We start from the raw sequence: 21,934 nt of genomic DNA on the forward strand, positions 1-21,934 counted from the left end.
TACATATAATTTATAAAAGAATGTTCTTAAGAATAAAATTATTTGTTTACTTAATCCAGGATCTGCTATACGCAGTGCTTTACTTTGCTGTGGAGTTGTTCAAGTTATGCCTCCCCATCTCAAGCATAACCTAAATGATAACAAAGTCCCATAGTGAGTCCCCAAAACCATCTTTTGGGCCATTCTGAAAAACAAAAGGATACTGCAAAGAAAGGATCAAACAATTCTTCAGTTTCCGGAGCAGGGAGTGAACGTGATTAAACATATCAATGTTTGGTAGGGCCGTTTAAATCCATAAATCAATATAACTGTGGCTGCTGTTTATTGATATTTCATACCCATTCCAAATTTTGTATTCTCTAATCTTACATCTGTTTCCTCTTGTTCACCCATAAGCCTGGCTGGTCTCTCTATTCACCCTCCTCTGTCCACCAATTTCTTCAACCTGTTTCTCTTTGTTTTTTTCCCTGCCTGTGTGCCACTCATCCTTCTTACTCCTCTAAATTCTTTACCTTTTTATAACGAAATGTCTAAATTTCTTTAAAGAACTGATCTTCTCTCTATCCTAACCCTATCATAAAAACAGGTCAAGATGTCTAGGAAATGCTAAGATACTAATATTGTCTATGTCACCTCTGAGGAAGTGATGGTCCATGCATGTGATATAAACACAAACTTCTTTTTAGAAAGAAATCCTGAAGACTTTGGATCTAAAAAGCTGTAGATACAAACTTATCTGCTTTGTAAGAGCTTGCTTCCTTCACAAATGAACTTCATAAATCTCTTCCCAATGACCCATAAATCATGCTTCAGAAGATAAATAATTCTGCCACCTCCATGTCTTCTGTCCAAGTTAGGTTTTTCATAAATGTTCATTAGGAATGGCAAACTGAAGGACACGGTAACGCAAATTATTATTTCCATATGGGTGTTGCTGCTGCTGTTGTTTAAAGGAGAAGGAAAATGAAAAGGTTTTCTTTCCTGCTAAAATGCCACTGGAGCAAAGGAGTTGCTAAAGAATCCATGGATGCTCCATGGACTGTGTATGTACACATGCCCAGAGTCACCTTTCCTTTTATAGGCTTGCACACTGCTAGGATAGACAGAATTCAGGCCCTCCATTTGTAGCAAGACATTTCTCTGTATGTCATTTGGCAGATGCAGTTGTGGGGCTCTGCCAATTCACCCTGGAGCCCTCCATTTTAATCAGTATCACATAAAGTTTAACACATGCTTTGAAATGTGCACCAGATCCAAAGCTTTGCCTGGGGACGGGGGTGGGGGTGCCTGCTGCAAAAACACATACCATCCCAGCCACTACTCCACAAGCAATTATCTTTCACCTTTGGCTGAACCAGGGGAACTGTCAACACCAGCACACTGCCAACCAGAGGAGAGGTTATGGGGTCAACGCAGGAAAGAAGGCTGAATGCTTTGGGGTACAGCTTGCCTACTTGTTAATCCTGCTGGCTGCATGGAAGAAGCTTTCTTTGTAGTCACCAGGCCACGGAAAAACACAGCTATAAGAGAAGTAGCTATGACTACACTAGAATTTTGACAGGGCTTTTCAAGTTAGTAAACTCCTCAGTAAAAGCTCAAAGCTCCAGCAGTACAATAAGACAACCATGTATAAAAAGTTAAAGAACTCGTATCAGCAAACTCACATACGTCAGGAAACTGCAACTATGAACTGAGTTTGTAGAGAAGAGGATTAAAACAAACCTCATACATTGGAAATAAACACTTGTTTTCATCTCCCATCTAAACACAAATTAAAAATATATGAAAATATTCTTAAAGTTTTTCTTTGAATATAGAAACCAAAGGAAGTTGCCACTGATAATTTAAAAAATATATACTACTAAAGTAGATATGGAAGGCCATAATCTCCCAGCTCCCTCATACAAAACCCATACACACACACAAACTGCTGATAAGATCTTTCCTAAAATGCCAAGTATAAATTATACAAACACTCTACTTCTTTCACAAGCAAAATTAATCTCTTATAACCAGAATAACAAACACATTTTATCTTATGCAACACCTATGATCTATTTGTGAAAGCCAGCCTAGATAACTACTTTGAGGGCGCTAAGGCTTAGTCTAGTAGTGCAGCAGAATGCTACACTGAATCACCAACTTCTGTCGCGGTTGACACAAATGGGCAATCCAGTGCCTCAGATCATGGCACATAATTCCATATCAGTTTAACCTATGGTTTCCAAAGTGGGTGTGTCTACTCCCAAGGTTAAGTAAAAAACAATCCACTGGTATTTACATTTATTTTCATCTTTTAAAAAAATTAAGTAACTAGCTTTTCTAACATTTGATTTAAGGAATGACACCAACACCCTCATTATCTTTATGTTAGAGAGTCATGCACCACATCTGGAATTCAAGATATACTACACTGAGGAATGACAGTGCAAAGCAGTTGATATAATACCCTCATTTGTTTATTTTCTTTCAGCTTGTTGTGATGTATTATGGATTGCATGTGCTCGGTTAAATAAAATTAGATTATATTATCTAGTTTTAGTTAAACTTGTAAAAAACAGACAAGTGGCTTTAACATATTCCTAGAAAGAAACTAAAAATAATACTAATAATGTTAGCACATGCAAACGACAAGTATATCTGTCTTCATCCTAGTGTAATTAAGACTGTTAAAATATTGGTCCTCAATGAATCATGCCTCCCCGTGCACTTGTCCCTTAACAGTGTGACACTGCTGTGACTTGCTTTGGCTAAGAGAATGTTACGGATGTTGTCAAATTCTAGAGTCCAACAGCTTTAGCTCTCTCTCTCTCTCTCTCTGAACCCTAAGACCACCATTTATGAGGAAACACAGTTTAGCCTATTAGGGAATGAGAGGCCATGGAGAGAACCAGGACAACACTTGGCATCAAGTGCCAGCCAGCCACATGAGTGATTCCTGGCAGGACCAGCAGACAAACTCTCTAGCTGTGCCCAGCCTGAAGAGCTGATCCATGGACTGACAAGAACTATTAGATCAGTATTATTTTAACCATTAAGTTACAGGGTGGTTTGTTAATCAGCAATGGATAACTGATATACCTGTAAAAGCCCCTTGCCAAACATATCATGTGGTAAGTATAAGAATGAGCAAAGCATATCTGAAAATAACTCCTAAAATTTGGAATTATCAAGAAAACTATTTTAAAAAGGAATTTAAATACATTATTAACAATGTCTCTCTCACTTAAATATATGTCTTGCCCTAAGATAATAGCTAATGAGAGTAGTACATCTATATATTATTTATAAATAAATGATATATACATATATGGGGTATATATACACAAAAATGTTCTACTGAAGGTAGTTGATAGTCAAAAAAGTTTAGAACCAATGAGTTAGAAAGAGTAATACACATATATAATTTATAAATACAAATGCACAGATATTGGGTATAAATGTTCAATTTCTTTTGAAGATAGGGTGTCAAAGTTTTTTTTGAAAATTCTTAGAGAGCTGCCATGCACTCGTACATGTAGTCAAGTGTGGTGGAGGTGTGGAGGAAAAGCCTCATCAGGCTATTTAGTCCATCTTTATTTCCAGATATTACAAGTTTCAAACTATCCCAGGAAGTAAGAATCTCCATAGTTCTTATATTCTGCTTTTGCTAGTACAATAAATTTTCACTTTACAATATTATGTATATACTCTTCCCATCCCACAACATTTTACTTACTATACTAGTTACTATACTTAGATCACTACACAACTATCAAATTTCTTAGCATGGCAAATTTCTATCTTGGATAAACAGTGGCATCATTCAATGAGACAGGAAATATGGGAGGAAAAGCATTGGATGGTTTGGTGAAAGAAAAAGAGATTACTGTCAACTGTAAAGTAGAAAGAATTATTGAAAGGGATAAGCTGAAGAAAAAGGGAAAAAAATAAGGGAATAATTGACAGAATGAAGAAATGAGACTAAGCACAAGTGGAAGAAATAGCCTTAAACAGGAGGAATAGCCTCTTCCTCTGAGATGGGAGTTAAAGCAATAAAAAATGGTGGAGACTTAGATAGTTTAAGTGCTGAAAGCTAAAAGAGTTTCTGCCTCATAGTCTTCAGTTTCTCTGTGTCACTGGTTAAGAGGTAAGGTCACTCATAAGGAAAAAAGAGCATTTTCTCTCTAAAGAAAGAGATCAAGTCTTCTTCACCAAAGTAAAATGTCTTTTTATGTCATACTGAATATTTAAATGGATACCAATATTAAGCTTACTCATACTATGCTATCTCTAAATATTTCAAGTCAAAATTAGACCATTTTTTCATTGTTTTGTCCTACTCTATTTCTTCTGTAATACCTGTACAACAGAAATAAGGAGAGAAAAAATAAGTGGCAAAAGCACATGAGAAATCAGAGCCAAACAAAAGTTTAGAAATACAACCTTATCTAACTTTCACAGCAAAATGCAATATAGGTCAACTTCTTCTCTGACATCTATCTGCTATTTAAACTCAGCCATTCAGAAAAGTTTATCAACATCTTGAACTTTCTTATCAAGATAGCATCCATTTTCACTAATGGTATAAAATTGAACTCTGAGAGAGTTACAACTTTATTAAACCATTTCTACTATGTACTCTTCATAAATCATGATGGAACTAAAATAGGGAATCCCAGAATATGCTTGAACCTGATACTGATTATGGACCTTAATAATCCAGGTAGATGGCTCCCACAAGGGATATATAATCGGATATATTTCACAGACTACTTAAATCCCAACATTTTATGAAAATTTTCTATTCATTGATAATATTTCTAAAGAGAAGGTTCATGACTCATTAGATTCTCAAAAGGTTTATGTCTCTAAAATGCTTATGAACTACTCTTGTAGATGTCTCTCTTCTCCAATGATAAAAGACCAACTCTGCTTGAAGATCTACCAAGAAAGAAGAACAAAACATGACCACTTTGGCCCTAGCCTCTTCATCAGGATGGCTAGGAGATCCACGTTTAGCAGACTGAGAAGAGCAAAAGTCATTCTGTTGGGAAGTAGGCTGCACTATTTTTTAGTATTTGTTTATTTTCTTATATGGTTTACTTATAAGTAAGGAAAAGACACAAATTAATAACAGACTTCAGCCTAAGTTAAAAAACAGATACTCCTTATCCCTAAATTCTCTGACACCAGGGTAAAATCACCATACGTATTACCACAGTATAGCCCTCCAATGTTAATTAAGATCATCATGGTACAAGCCAGCCAGTACTGGCACCAAACACAAAACCTAAGGTAAAAATATAGCTTTCTATATAAGTATCTTGTTAGACACAAAGACTGCAGAAACACACGCACACAGAGAGAATAAAAAGACTTTGAGAGAGTAAGGGCTACTCCCAGTTGTTACTTCTGAACAAATTTCTTAAGAAAATTAAATTATCTATAAAATTCAATAATTACAATATACTTCTTATTAAATTAAAAGACTATTCTGTGAATGCCAGTTTTGTTCTTTGCCTTTTTTTCTTCCCTGCAAAGAGATCACAAGTTCCTCAACACATACATAAAAGACTTTATTTGTTCTGTCAGCACTGGAGCAAAAACTACAAGTTTAAAATTCACTGATTACAAGGTTTCAGTTTGGGAAGATGAAAAAGTTCTAGAGATAAATGATGGTGATGGGTTGCACAACAATGTGAATGTACTAATGCCATAAAACTGTACATTTTTAAAAGATTAAGTAAATTTTAACGCCATAAAAAAATTCACTTCATATAGAAATGAGAAAGATTCACTGGAGGAAAGTCAAGATAAAACTATACTTAAGAAAAATAAATTTCATCTGGGCTTGCAAAGATAAATTGCATCTTGAGATATAAAAGTTGAATATAATAGCCATAGGTTTCATTAGTAAATTAATAGCCTAAGAAGAGTAGGAAAATAATTAAAACTCTCATAATACCCATGGAGATTCCCTGTTCTTAAATGTGTAAGTACTCTGCCAAAAAAAAAAAAGTATACATATGTATAATATAACAAACATTTAATGAATGCTTAGTTTATACAAAGTAGTGTCTAGGTTCTACGTGAACAAAGAGATGGGAACAATTCAGACACATGCCCACAAGAAAATGTCAGTAAATGATTATCATCTTAGTTCCACTTCCTGGATTCTATCCTAGCTACAGGTTTCCCTCTTCTAAACACCTGCTCCAGATCCCTTTTATCACCTAGTATTCCGTAAGTGGGTCTCCCGTGATTTAAAGTCCACTTTCCTCATGGTGGTATGACATGGGACAGAACACCTCTTATGCACTGGCCCTGTTAAAACTGTTTGTAAAAATAAGGCCTCTTCGAGTCCCTAGTTTCTTCCCAATCTCACTAACGTCTCACTGGTACAGAGTGTAACCATCTCCCCTAACAGGCCACTCTCATTTCTAAAACAGTATTTTCTAAATTTTTAAAAATTTCCAAATATCTAAAAAATTTTATAAAGATCCATTATACACTGTTCTGTATTAATGACTAACCACACTCTTGAGGCCTCAACGGTTGGCTGACTTCTAAGTTTAAGCAAACACACACACACGTGCAAGCAGGCACCACAATCTGACAAAGGCTTCCTTTCCCCCCAGACAAATGCCCTAATCTGCAGAGAATTTTCTCCTCCACATGCACACACACAAGTAATAACTGAGAGCTGTTCTAAATTTGCTATAGATGTGCAATTAGAAAAGTATGTCATGTCAGGAAGGTAAAGTAGCCTGAACTGTCAACAAAACAACTTTTTTTGCAAGTTTTCAAAACAAATAAAACACACTCAGTTGAAAACTTTCACAGTATAAACTCTTGCCACTGCTCTGTTTATTAGCCTCTCACAAAGAACAAAGAAAGAAGTCTATGAGTGAAAAATTCAACTCTAATAATCTGTCTTTTTCACATACTTCCTAGTCCAAAGTGTGATATTCCCTAACCATCTCGGAGCAGTGATTTATCCATCCCTAGAGAGTCAAGCTCAAAGGTGATAAAGCTTCTAAACCTTAGAATTACATAGGTCTAGAAAAAGCAACAATTTAGGTGTTCTCCTGTCACTATTCAATTGCAAAAATTTAACCTTGCATTTTTGTTTTGGGGCTCATTTCTCTGTTAAGATCCTAAACAAGAGAGAATGAGAGAAAGGACACATTCCCAATCAGTGAGTAGCCCAGCAATAATTAAAATTAATTAACTAAAGTTTCTAGTAGTCATTACCTGTTGGATGTGCTTCCCATGCTATACGTTTTATATACTTCATGATCAATGACCAGGAGTTATGGGTACAGAGAAGGTTTGACTACAAAGGGACAGCAAAAGGGCATTTGGGGAGGTGATGGAATTGTTCTGTATTTTGTTTGTAGTGGTGGTTACATGAATCTATGCACGTTTTAAAAACTCATGCATACCAAAAAATAGTGAATTTTATTGTATGTAAATTTAAAAATGTTTTTAACTACTTTAGGGTTACCTGCTAAAACTTTTATATCAGGGAGATCTAGAAAGATGTGAGAAAATATTACGAAGCTAGATTCCTCTTGTTCTATATCATCCTTGAGTCTATTTCTCTGGCACTCCTGAACATGTCTGAATATTTTATTTCCTTTTTATTTCCTCACATATCAGTTTCCTTGGCATTATTCTGATGGAGTTTTTGTGCTCCATAAAGAAAACATCTGGCAGAGGACAAGGATAAACCACTCGCTGAAAGCACAACAATCCTAGGAATTCTCAACTGGTTTCTCCAGAACTGTTAAGAGCCATTCCGCAGGTCAAAGGGCACGCCATGGGGATTCGAAGAGGGCTCTAGATCCAAACCTCAAACTTGGCTCCACTATATTCTGCAAAATCCATTTAAGTCTCATTAATTTCTAAGGTCTGAAATTGCTTATTTAAACAGATCTAGGGTTTGGTTTCTCATTGACGTTAAAGCCATCACTTCAAATACAATACAAAACAAAAACAAACAACAACAACGATCCCTGCATTTCTTAACACCAAAGCCTGAAAATAATAAGGAAAACCTTTTAAGGTCAAAAAAAATTTTCCCCTCCAAAAGTAGTGGCTCATACTTTCCCAAATCAGCTCGTTTTAAAATATTCATGGAAAACTATAATTGCAATTGTTTAATAAGATGGAGAGGCGGAGAGACAGTTGGTATCAGGCTACCAATAACCATCCTACAAATGAAGATTTTACAAAAAAATCTTCAAAAACGCCATATTTATTAAGTGTCTACTGTGTTTCGGACACAGGGCTAAGTACTTTATATACATGCTCTTATTCGACTCTTATTAATAAAAGGAAACTAAGGCTGAGATGGTTTTGCCTAGTCACATTATCGGTGAGATAGCTGGGCTTTAATTCAGCTTTCTTGATTCCAAACCTGTTCTTTAATATTGAAGATACTGTAAAAGTTTTTCTACAAGAAAGACTTGACTAGGCATGGATATGAGCTTACTTTCCCTAAAAATTATTACAAAGAGGGTTAATCGATGCTCTGTATTCTGAATTATCACTTTAACTACATGATAAAGATAAGGTAAGGCATTATCTCTCCTAGTTTGCAATGAGTGTAAGTCAAGTTCATAATGAGTAAATGTCTATAGTCCTTGACAGTGTCAGCAATGGAACCAGTCTCCTTTCTCCCAACCCTAAATATATTACATGGTCTATATTCTTAGACTGCTACTTCAAAGTGTTCTTATAACCAATATAATCAAACTCAATCTTTAAAAAAAAAAAGCAGCTTAGTTGGCGACAATTCCTCTTAGATTATAATATTTTACAACTCATAATTTTTCTATTTACGAAATGTTACAGTAACTTCCATACTCGATTACTTAAGAGATCTAATTTCTTGGGTATTAATGAATCCTGCTAGCTCAATAAAAGCATTTAAAAAAAATTAAAATGACCAAACATTATCAGTCATGCTTTATGAGATCTATTTTATAGAATTGTATTAAATAGATCTAAACTTAGGGCAGAGAAGAATTAAATGTGAGAAAGCACTCAAAACAAACAAACAAAAAAACTTTTAATTTAAGATGGAATTCAAACAGTAGACTAAATTATATTTGTAGGCAGGGTCCAAGGATTAATCAGATTTAAGTAAAAAATGGGCAAGACTTACATTTTTAAACATGTCCTTGGCATCCTTGTTTGCTTTGTATACTTTTCACTGTTGATATCAGATTAAAGAGTAGAATCTATGTAACCTAATTAGAATTAATAGTGAGGTTGTATCAGAATATCAAGAAAGTCTAGGATCTGGTAAGAGCTAGAACTGATTAGTCCTTATTGTTGAATTTAAACCCTCTAAAAATGTCATACTTGGAATTGTTCTTTAGACCAAAGAACCATTATCCACACAGTTTAACACATACATAATAGAGAACAAATACCATGGACTTCATACTTGACTTAAACTTCATATGGTTTTAGATCTTATATCATGGTTGATTTTTTAATAATAAAGATTCCTAGCTGGGGTGTTCAGCATGTACTCAGCTGAATTCTTGGGTCTTGCAAGCAGGATTTCTACAGCTAAGAGAAAGGGAAAAGGAGGAAGAGAAAGAAAGGAAAAAGGAGAAGTAAAGAGGGAAAAAAAGAGAAGAAAAATGGAAAGAGGGGGAACTTAGCATATAAAGAGATAGGAAGTAAGAGAAGCAAGCCTTTGTTTTAAAATATTTATTCTATTTCAATCATGTAGTTGTTATATATGGCTTGAGAAAACACCATCCATATACAAAGTAAGACAGTAATTTTATAAATAAACACAAGAATACTAGTTCATTCAGACCTATAATGAGAGATCACTACCTATTAAACATAAGCTTTAATAGTTCATTCCAATGATGAGATGAAAAATACATCTTGCTTCCATTCATCTTTTAGAAAGACGGAAAGAGGCTGTGCCTGATCAATCTAAACTTTATCTGATAATAAAAATAATAAAGTGGTTGTTCTTGGCCCTCTATGTAGTAATGTTTAACAGCACTTAGGCTGTATATTTGCATATTACATTTAAGGCATTGTTTTAAATAACCTCTTAAGTATCCTTTCATATTTCAGAGGTTATATTATAAAACAAAAACATAAGCAGATATCATCTTACTTATGTTAATAAGATCAATTCATTCCCACCTCATAACTTGGATCTAAAGTACTGGTCTCAGGGTTCAAGTCAAAAGTCAGTTCAGTGAACTGAACCTCATTTTCACATTAGTGTAGTACATTTATTCATGACACTTTGGGGCAGTGGGAAATCTCAGGGGTACTATACTAGAATGAAGTTCAGTTACAAACCACCCAAGAAAAACTTCATAATGTGGGTCATGTTCCTTTATTTTAAATTTAAGAGAAAGTTACATTTCTCAATATAATAATAATCAGGCCACTGGCTCTCTCCCACAAGACTCTGAGGCCAAGCCAATTATATGAACGCTAGCCTATCAGCACTATTTTCCTTCATTGCTCTTCTAATTCCCTTTCCCAATCTTGTCCTGCAGCAGCACAGGAATCATACTCACTTACTCATCAGAACATAAGCCCAAGTATGAAATGAGTATGTTGGCCTGCAACAGTGGCAGTGGTGGCGTAGGTGGACATTTATTTTGCAACCAAGAACAACTCCTATTCTCTTCTAAACATAGGTAAATATTTATCTTTAGAATTCAAGACAAAGGAAAGAGATTGTTCTGATTATCACGAATTTTCAAACTTAATCACCTTCAAGATTTTTACATTATAGAAAACATTTGCTTTGTTGCCCATTCTACTAAATTTATCTGTTCTCTTAAGGCACATAATATAATGGAGAATTGAATGAATCTGAATTTAATTTATATCTAACACATAATTCCAATCCCATCTTGTTAACATCTACAAATCTGAAGACTGGAGACGCTCAATTACCCCACATAAAGCAGAAAAGGAAATCAAAAATGCCATAGATAAGTTTAAATAGTCCCTAAAATAAAGGCAACTCTTCCTTTGTACCCTGAGAATCAGAATTTTTCCTACCTCATATTCAGTTCACCAACAAATTCTGTCTGCTATATATATATTCCAAATCTGATGACTTATGTATTTTTTTTTTGTTCAATATATTTTATCCAAGTTATTCATGCAAAGCTATGCATCGTTAAGCTGTACACAGTCAAATAGTTCTACTGGGTTTATTATGAGAAACAACAGTTACCTCCTGTCCTCTTTCCCCTCCAAATCCTGCTGCCCAAAAGCAATCACTCTTTTGATGCTTACTTCTTAATCTCTCTACAGAATGATTATGTGTGCTACTTCCTGTTTGGGGTTTTTATTTAACCGTGGTAAAATGTATCTAGCATAAAATTTCCCTTTTTACTTATTAAGTGTACAGTTCTGTGGCATCAGGTACATTCAAATTGTTGTACCAACCAGCACCATCATTCGTCTTCAAAATTTTTTCATCTTCCCCAACTAAAATTGTATTCAATAAACACTAACTTATCATCCCTTCTGTCCCCATCCCCTGGAAACAATCATTCTATTTTCTGTCTTTATGAATTTGACTACTTCAGGAACCTCATACAAGTGGAATCAACAATATTTATCCTTTTGTGCCTGACTTACTTAGCACAATGTCTTCAAAATTCCCTTTTCCTTCAAGGCTGAATAATTTTTCCATTGAATTTATATTCTAAATTTCATTTATTCATTCATCTGCCATTGAACACTTGTGTTGCTTCTGCTTTTGGTTATTGTTTTTGTTTGTTTTGTTTTGTTCTGTTTTGTTGTGTTTTAAGTTTTAAGCATTATCTATTGACTTTGTACCATGGAAGATGAGGACTGAGGTCTCTTTCAAATACACAACACACCAGCACCACATAATTTGCACACAGTTTCCATTCACCTCTCAGAAACAGATATAACTCAATGGATTAATTTGATAAGCTTTTAGTATTTATTATAACTATGTAAGTGCAATTCACAGCCAAGCCACGTAAGATACCATGATCACTTTCTTAAACAACTTTTGTTTTCTGGAGTTAATAATTTTCTTATTTTCATGTTTGCTTAGTTCTCTATGTACTCTGTTCCCAAATTCTCCCCAACTGTCTCAATTTCCTCTCAGTATGCATAAATATGTCCAGTATTCCATTACTTTCATCTTGCTAAGAATATCCCTTTTATACTAAAATGTTCCAGGCTGTGCTGGTTGTATTTTCTGCCTTGCTACTCCACTGTCAACGAACTACCTCCCTTAACAATCATCTTAGAAACTCTATTTGCCTCTCTCCTCTATTAGATTATCCATGTCCTGAATATCTCAGATCCTTTTTTGTGGTTGTTATTCGTGGGAAGTAAATTTTTGAGGCTTTTCATTACTGAAAACATCTTTACTTATTCTACCCTCTCACTTGCTTGGTATTGTGGTTACATATGGAAATATAGACCTGTAATCATTTTCCCTTAGAACTTTAAAGACATTGGTCCATTTCAGTCTAGCTTCTAGTATCACTGCGGTGAAGTCCAAAATAATTGTGACGCCAAATCTTTTGTATATGACCTGTTTTTTCTCTCTAGCAGCATTTAGGATGTTCTCTTTGTCTTCTGGATTCTGAGATTTCATACTATGCCTTAATTTAAGTCTATTTTTAACCCTTTTGTTGGACATTGGTGGATCTTGTAATCTGTTAGGCTGTCTTAGAATTTTGAGAAATTTTCCCACATTTTTATGACTGAATTCCTTTTCCTTGTTTTCTTTGCTCTTTTCCTTGAATGCCTAGTATTCAAATGCTGGATCTCCAGGATTGACCCCTTAATATTCTTATATAGTTTCTATTTTCCATATTCCATCTCTTTTTCTCTTCACTCTTCTCTCTGGAAGATTTTTTTCAACATTATTTTCAATATCCTTCTTTAAGTAGTTTCTACTACCACATTTTCAACCTCTAAACGTTCTTTTTGTTCTCTCAATTTCTCCTTTTATGTAGCAGTCCAATCTTGCTTTTTGCATGTAATTTATTTTCTCTTATCTTTCTAATGCTGTTACTGATGATCGCTTTGTCTTTTTGGTTATCCTCTTGTACAATCTGTTTGTTCTGACATTTAACTTTCATGTTAGAGGCTTTTCTCAAATGTCTGCTAGTCTTTAGCTATCTGTCCATATTTTAAATTAGCAAAAACTAAAAAACTGATTGAAAATTCTGTGCATATACATCAGTTTAGTCAACTATGGACTTCGAAGGTACCTGACTTGTCCATTTTGTTGGGGGCTACCCGGTGGACATATTTTTAGGACATTTCTCTTGGGCTAATCATATTATTCAGAGTTTCTTCCAATCTCACACTTGAAAGGTATAAGCCTGGCTATTAACGTTCTGGGAACCAAATCAGAAAAGAGGGCTGTAAGATTCAGAATAAATTACAATACTTAGTACATAAACTTTCACTGCTTTCAGTATGGTAACCCTACCCTCAACTTGAGTCTATTCTCCTCTGATTTTCTGCTAGAGCTGGGATAAGGCAGTTGACTACTAGGGAGTAGCTGGGGAAGAAATCAGGCTATCTAACTGCTTTTGAAATAAATATTCAACCAATCTTTCTGTTTGGGCATTGATCTTATCCCTTTTTACCAAAGGAACCTGATGCTGCCAATTTCTAAGACATGGGGAATCTGTAAAAAACTAAAAATTGAGTTGTTCTCAGCTTTTTCAATTACTGGTTTAGGATTGAGTTTTCTTGGGTGTGCTAGGACAATTATCACACTTCTTTCCATTTTGCAGCTTCTAAAAAATGTCACTATCACCTCTTCTCCTGTATTCTTTATGTTTGAGATCCCGTGCTTTTTAAAAAATTCCCTTAGCTCTTGTTTTTATGAGTTTGGAGAGGTAGAAGATATACATGTATGCATTCAATCCACCATCTTTAACAAGAAGTCAATGTGATAACTTCTTACCACCTCCACAGTATCTTCAGATAGGGTCAAAATCCATTCAAAGAGCAATTTTAGATATTTTTATATACTTTAATTTAGATATTTTCATATAATTGATAACTAAGAACATATATCTTAGAACATAAAAAAGGATTGTTTTTCCTGAAAAAAACGTTAAGATGTGGGTACATTAAATTTAATTAAATACACACAGAATATAGTCATTAATTGATTTATTAACTACCTACAATCACCAAGTACTATGCTAGCAAGGTGCTGAAGATATAAAGATAAGGACCTCTGTCCTTACAGAGATCACAGACTGCTTGGGAAGACAGACAAGTAAAGCAACAATCATGTCTCAGAGCAGAAAGGTGCCATTTAGTACATAATGACTACATGTTCTCAGACCCCTTCCTAACTTCCCTATAGACGATACAAGAGCAGAGTCCTCTTCTGAGGCATGTACCACTGTTTGCACAATAAAGCTGACCCCATCAGATCCCTCCACCGAATAACAGGATGATGGTGTTCTCAAGCCCTGTGCTGACTTTTCTTCCTATAAGGTTTACTGAGGGAACTCTTACTTTATACTTATATGGTGGTATAATGCTAATTTGTGTATGTCTATGCCTCTTGCATGACACCACCTCTATCACTTATTAAATTTTTATATATATATATTAGGGTCAATTTCTATGCCTATATTCTGTTTTACTCATCAGTTTATTCTTGTGATACTATATTGTCTTAAATTAAGTATTACTACTCTTTAGTACAAGCCAAGGATTAATAAAAAGGAATAGTCTCAAAAGAATTTAACCTTAAAATAACTAAAGCATATATATATAAAGGAAATGGTCTAAGTATTGTAATAACTGCTCTTCCTCTAGGTTTTCTGAGCAATGGTCTATTTGAGGATGAGCCCAGCACAAAGCCATGTTTGGAGTCCATATGACAATTTTCTCTTAAAGTTTAAAAAAAGAAAATTTTTCCTAATAAGTTGATATGCTTTGCTTAATCAGAACAAATAAATATTAAGTTTATTATATGTACACACGTATATATACACACACTTTATAGTTTCCTGTCTGCTCTGAAGAACAGAAAGCCTCAAAACCAAACTGCAATACTATCCTCAAAACAGATTTAGGGAACAAATTATCTTTCTTCTCTCACCAGTAAAGGCATATTTATCTTTCAAACTTAATAGTCACCTAATATTTTGGGGATTTTTTAACTGAAATCAAGTTCAAAATATTTTAGAAGTATATATAATAGAAATAATTTGTTAAGGCAAGGAGAAAAAATATTTTAAAATGAGATCTAATTCAAGGCTGAAAATGCCATAAGAAATTGGATTCTAGGAATTAAAAAAAAAGCATTTCACTATATCAAGTTCAACCTCTTTATCTTATCCACACTCTCAGTCTATTAATAATTATCGTTCACCAAGGATAGTCCTTTCTTTTTTTTTTTTTTTATTTAACCTTTATTATATGTCTGGGACTGAGCTAAGTACTTGATTTCCTTAAATGTTTCCACTTCTTTGAAAAGAATATTAAAAATTTCAGCTTTATAGAGTTTCCAAAACTAAATGTGAGTCAATTACAATTAAAAATAAATTTATTTTAAAAAGACTAAAGGTGATGTTTAGCAACTTGCTCATTGTCATAGAGCTAGCAAACGGCAAATCTAGAAGTCTAACCCAAACTTCAGTCTATTCTGTTAACTATCATATCACTTACCAGTAAACTAAAATTGTACTATCTAGATAAGGTTTTCTAATTGCTGCCTACTTCAAGAATCCCTATAAAACAGCTCTCACATTACCCCACCTTACCCACCAGGCCATCCATATCAGCAAAGAGCAAGGAGTAAGAAATAAATACCAAATCCAAGAAAGAAATGAGAATATAAAGTAAATCCAAGAACACCAGACCAACTGAATGCCAACTTCTTTGACTCCAAAGACCATATTCTGTGGAAACCTTGCATAGCATCCAGTGCAAGGGGTTTCAACAGCAATACTGCTTTTACTTGGCAGTCTTTACATGGCCGATGTGAACTCAGTTGCCAGATCTAAGTTAAAAGATAGTCTACACAATAAATAAAAGAGCACATTTTGCTCTAGTCAACACTTAACCAAATAAAGTCAAGGATGGAAAGGACCATGGTGACAACTAATCTCGCCCAATGGTCAGTTTCTTTAAAACCAGTTACTAAAGCAAGAATGCCTGGAAGCCTTCAATTTCTTTTATGGGCAACCAGTTCCTTTCCTAAGCATCAGTTATATAACCCATATAATTTGGCAAGGCCAAGTTAGAATTGTAAAAGTAAATAAATCCTTCCCTCTATTAAAGGGCCTCCCACAGAAATCAACCTAGCCAAGAATGTTTACATTACAAAGGTTATGTAGCCCCACAAACCCTAAGGCAAACTAATCACAATAAGAAATACAGAACTTCCCTCCTGCACAAATCAATTCCATAAGTGAATTACATAAATCAATTTCAAAAGAAACAGAAAAAACGGTAGACAATTAACAAAGAACTTTAGATATTTTTTTAGAAAATCACTTCGAGCTAAAATGAGAATTCCAAAATCAGATTTGTACAGTACTTTGGAAGCACACTGGAGGAAGATCAACATAGAAAATGAGCTAGGATAAAAGAAGGGATTTTTCTACCTGCTGTAAAAATGGCTCTATTTCCCATGGCCGAATCCACAGGTGGGTCCACTAAATGCTTTTAATCTAAAACATGGAAGTCTGTTTCCTCTTCAAGACCAACAGTAGGTAGAGCATCTGCTACCACTTTGAATTCCTCTTTTAAAGGAATTCACCTGATTAGATCGGGCCCACCTATTCAATGGGAGGGGATTTTATAGGATATACAGACCAGGAGGGTCATCTTTGAATTCTGCCTACCACATGCAATCAAAGCAGAGCTTCCTACTCTGATAAAGTTTTACCTACATACAATATAAGACCTGAAATATATAAGATATTTATTTAATAGTTAAATTAATAAATAAGTATATCCTTCAGATCATCCTCAAATAGTATTTTTTACATCGTATCTTTTAATAAAATTAAACAACAAACAGCTTTAAATTATAATCTCAGATAAAAGTTTGAAGCTTAATTTGCTCATTAAAGCTTAATTATTTTGGAGACTTTCTGGTAGTTTGTTTTGGGTGGCGTATCACAAAAAGAAGCCAGTTTATCAACTGCCTCCATCACTTCACTATATCAAGGACAAAGTCCACCCACGCATCACTGTAGCAACTCAGGATACAGTGGTTGGAAAAAGAAAAAGGAAGACATCCGCCAATAAAAAGCATATTCACCTACATAATTTCTAGAAGAGTTCTGACCAAACATCAATATAAGACTTTCAAAATTGTTTTTTCATATGATTCTAAAGAAGAATACTTAGACTTTTTTTAAGGATAAGAACAAATTCTTTAAAGTAAACTTCGGCTACTGAACAAAAAATAATAAGGATAAAATTCTGAATAGCAGCAGCACTGACAATGCTAAAAATTGAATTAGTAAATTAGAGGCAAACGTATGGGGGAAATGTCAAAAAGATGAAACTGTGAAGAAACTAGACAAGAGACATGGAAGATACATATTTTTCTAGGCTATATAATAGCAGGTTGTAGCAGAGACTAGCTAGCTATTCCCAAAGCTATTTCTTCTTCTTCCTGGTCACACAGACTGTATTTCCAGGACTCATTTGCAGTGTGTGAGCTATGGTCAATGTAAAGTTGGCAAAAATGATATGTATCACTTATAAGTCTGGTCCATAATAAACCTCCAGGCATTATTTACTCTTTTCCCAACTGTTGCAACCTTCGAAGCCACAGGTTGAAATGATAGAACCACAAGTTGAAAGAGTCCTGGATCCTTGATGATCACTTGCAGAAGAGCCACCCTACCAGAACATCCACTTTGGACTTTACATGAACTAAAAATAAAACTTCAATGGTGAGATTTTTGAGCTTAGCTATTACAGCAGGAAGCATTGTTTTTTTTTTTTTTTTTTTTTTAAAAACAAACAAAAAAAAAACCTGGTGTTAGAAGAATAACAAAAACTTAAAATAAACAGCATTGGTTTAGAGATCAGGCAGTTGGCAGCAGAATATATATTTCACAAGTGGAAAGCCTGGAGAGCCTGTAGTACTGCGGAGAAACAATTGGTGAAGCTGAAACCTGTAATAAATGCCTATTGGGCCTGTGGCTCTATAAGTGACTGAAGAGTCAAAGACAATGTATACTGGCATTTACTTTCTGCTTTTAGCAAGGTATTACATAAAAGAGATGAGTGTAGAAACGAATCTGCTGATGTACAACCTGAACTGATAGGAAATAGAAATCCAGAAACTCAGTTTTCAGAGGGTTGGAAAGCTGAACACATACATATCCCAAACAGTTAAGGGAAAGAAAGGTAAAGGTTTGAGGAAGAAAGTCTCAAGAAGACTTCTAGTTGAAAAAAGTGACTTAATCCTGAGGCAAAAATGAGATTCAGATATGATCTTCCCACCCATTGTTTCATATAGTCCCAAAACAGAAGCATTAAAGTAAGAAGGCAGCATGAGACAAAGGCTATGGTCCCTCAATTCCACTACCTCCCCAAACATTCCTGAAAATTGTATTTGGAAAAGAACACTGGGTATGATGTCCAAATAGAACTTGTTGTAAAGAAACGAATCAAAGGCATACTGAGTTTAGAGGTAACCATAATGCCAAAACCCCACTAATCTGGACTAAATAAACCTTTGACTGTTCAGAACCTTAAAAGTACTTTTGGGCCCCTGAACTTGCAAGAGCAGAAAGCAGGCAATGAAAGATATAGATAGATATAAATGTAGTTGTAGCTATAAAGGTAGATGTGTGGGGAGGGAGGCAGGGTGGGAAGGAGACAGACAGAGACAGAGAGACAAAGACAGAGAGAGACAGAGAGAGAAATCTTCTAAGGAAGGTATATTTTCCAGCATCCACTTGAGAAATGTATGTAGAAAAAAAATAGACAAGAAAAACTAGGGTGCAGACAAGGGCCCTGGAGAACAATGAGCAAGGAAGCAATGTCTAAGCAAGAAGTTCCCCAGCTACCAAGGCAAAAAGATTTCCCTAAAGGATGACATGATTTGCTATGAAGCAGAGTATTTTGTGTTTCCCATTCTTCTCTTTTCTAAATGGAAGTTTTTGTTGTAATTATTCTATTTTTGCTTCTTCCTTATATATTAGGAGAGGACACAGATCCAGATAGCTTGTCACCCTAGTTCCTGGTCACCAGCCCCTCAAGAGACACATCTGGATCTGATGGCAAGTGCTGAGCATCTCTGGAAGATACTAGACTTTGAAATGGGCATAGTGGCTGGGTGTGATATTGGGTTGCCTCTCTTAGGGAAGGGCAAATATGTTCTATGGATGAGAGAAAGACATATTCTAAAGACCAGAAGGGGTAGACTGTGCCAGAGACTACCTACTATTCACCAAACCTGTGTCCTCCTCTTCAAAACAGGGCGAGATTACATTTCCCAGCCTCCCTTGCACATCAGTATAGCCATGTAATTAAGTTCTGGCCAATGAAATGTGAATAGAAGTGATAATGTGCTGCATCCATGCTTCCCTTAAAATTCCTTCCAAATGCAATACTCTTTGGTCTTTCCCTTTCTGCAGCAATTTTCAAAGTCATATTAAAGATTGCACAGTCACATAATGGAAAGAGTCCCTAAATCACCACTGTGAAGAAAACCATCAGAAACACCATGTGGAGATGGACATAAGTGAGAAATAAAACATTTCCTCTCCCTCTTTTCCAACCTCCATGAATTCAAACAAGAATTTTTTTTAACATTATCTACAAAATATGTAGTACTTTCTCTCCTTCCTACTTTCCTTACTTTTTAGGTACTACAGAAGATTTTAAGATGTGTAAGATATCTTTATTCAAGGATCTTAAATATACTATAGCAAAGGGTAATAATTCATGTAATAAGAGCTACACTGCCATGAAATTTTTATTGGGGGAATGAAGGGTTATCAGTTAATTATAAGCCCTAAATTCACAAAAGCTTTCTTCATCATTTCTTTTCAGGACAAAAACATAGCTAACAGCTGTTTACGCAGATAGAGTGCCACAGTAGACAAATTCACCTCAATCTAACCTGAATTCTACTACAGGATCTGACCTTTACAAACTGTCTGAATTTGCGTAGTTACTTCTCCGCCCTGGGCCTTAATATCTACAAATAAATAAGGGGTAAGACCAAATAATCTCACATTAAATAACAGTCTTCATGGACTCTCCCCTTATTCAAAAAGGAAGTATAGTTAATTTCCCAGCAGATTCCTAGAAAAAGGAACTTTAAAAAAGGAAACTTCCACAGAAGCTTTGCACTATATTCTCCTATATTTTGAAAGTTTAGGAAAAAATAGTTACCACAATAAAGACTTATAAGATACTTTCATTCCTATACTCAAAACATCACCCAGCAATGCAAAGATATATTTTCAGTGATTAATTTTGTTTCTTCACCACTAAGAAAATGACGTGATATGATTATTTCTATCAGGTTTATCATCAACTAGTTTTAAATTTTCCACTTTGTAAAGTATAACAAAATTAAAAAGAAGAAAGGAGAAAAGAATATCTGCATTCTCTTAGGAAAAGGATTCCCAATAGGCAAATCTCTTTTGCAGAATCAGACAGACAGCTGAAAGATGATTATCAAGGCTAGCTGAGACCAAAAATATGAACCAAATATGACCTACTCTCTCCTTCTCACAGAATAATACAAATGACTTTTTCAAGACACAGTTGTTTACAGAACCAAAAAACTTTCCATAAACAAGTGAATCTTCCATTTATTGTTGGTACTACATCATAAGGTACATTGAGAAATTTTAATAAAACCATCGTGACTTAAATTTCAAAAGCACAAGTAGCAACATAAATAAATCATTACTGCTCTTTTACCCATAATGACAAAAGAAATTCAGACAGTCCTGTGGCTTTGGTGACTTAACGAAGAAGATATTAAAAGAAAAAAATCTAAATATTCCTAACACATTTGTTAATTTATAAGCAGCAAGTAAATCCCTTTCGGTGATCATAATTCACAGCATTTCCCAATAGGCCTTTTTTCACTGAAGTCCAACGATATCAGAAATAACAATTACAGGAATATTCACATATATAACATGACATCTTGCTTACACAGTAAATTATCAACCAAAGATACCTGCTTCAGCACCATTTAGCTCATTAACTAAAAAGAGAACTTTTAAAACTCTTGGGCTTCAAATCATATCCAAAGTTAAGGAAAGTATGTTAAAAAAAATAGAAAACTTCTTAAAAGCCCAAATATAAACCATCACAATCAATCAGTAATTACTGAACATGCAAACAGCAAAAAAATATACTAGTAAATAATTTGTTCCTCTGTTAATAAAATAAAATACATTTCTAAATCCTGTGTTCCCATAAAGATGAAGGACTTCCCTAAAATGACAAGAAACAATTAAGACACTTGGCAACAGAAACCTGTGTTTAACAGAACACTTGCAAAGTCATTGGCCAACCTATTATAAACCCGAGACCTACTTGCTTCATGGCGGTCTCTCCAATTTTGTCTGAATGTTTGCGGATGCTCTCCAGAAAGTCTTTGAGATCAGACATAGAAACATCCTTAATTTCTTCTCGAAGCTTGGGGATGTTGTCCACCATCACCTTGCAGAATCGATAGTGGCTTACTTGAGGCAGATAGGTATGCTCTAGATGTTCCAGAGTTTTCAGGGCAGGATAATGCCTATAAGAGGAATTGTATCACCTTTAGCTCAACTCAGTCTTCTTTAGAGTTACATATATATTCTTCAGGCAAAATTGCTAGCCTGAATTAGTTTTCACAGTACATTAAGACAAATCTGGTACTAAGTTTTAATTAAAAAAAAAAATATATAGAAAATCTCAAATTATTAAC

At 34.8% G+C, this 21,934-nt stretch overlaps 1 protein-coding gene across 1 annotated transcript in view; it reads right to left on the bottom strand.

The window, feature by feature from the left end:
* The window catches only part of EXOC6B (exocyst complex component 6B), a 517,527-nt gene that overhangs the window by 406,098 nt on the left and 89,495 nt on the right, over window positions 1-21,934 (bottom strand). The window contains exon 6 of the mRNA XM_039852508.1: window positions 21,559-21,763. Within this exon, the coding sequence (XP_039708442.1) occupies window positions 21,559-21,763 (205 nt within the window). The remainder of the gene's footprint in view (window positions 1-21,558; window positions 21,764-21,934) is intronic.

Source organism: Pteropus medius, unplaced genomic scaffold (assembly GCF_902729225.1).
Source record: "Pteropus medius unplaced genomic scaffold, Ma_sr-lr_union100, whole genome shotgun sequence".
NCBI lineage: Eukaryota > Metazoa > Chordata > Mammalia > Chiroptera > Pteropodidae > Pteropus > Pteropus medius.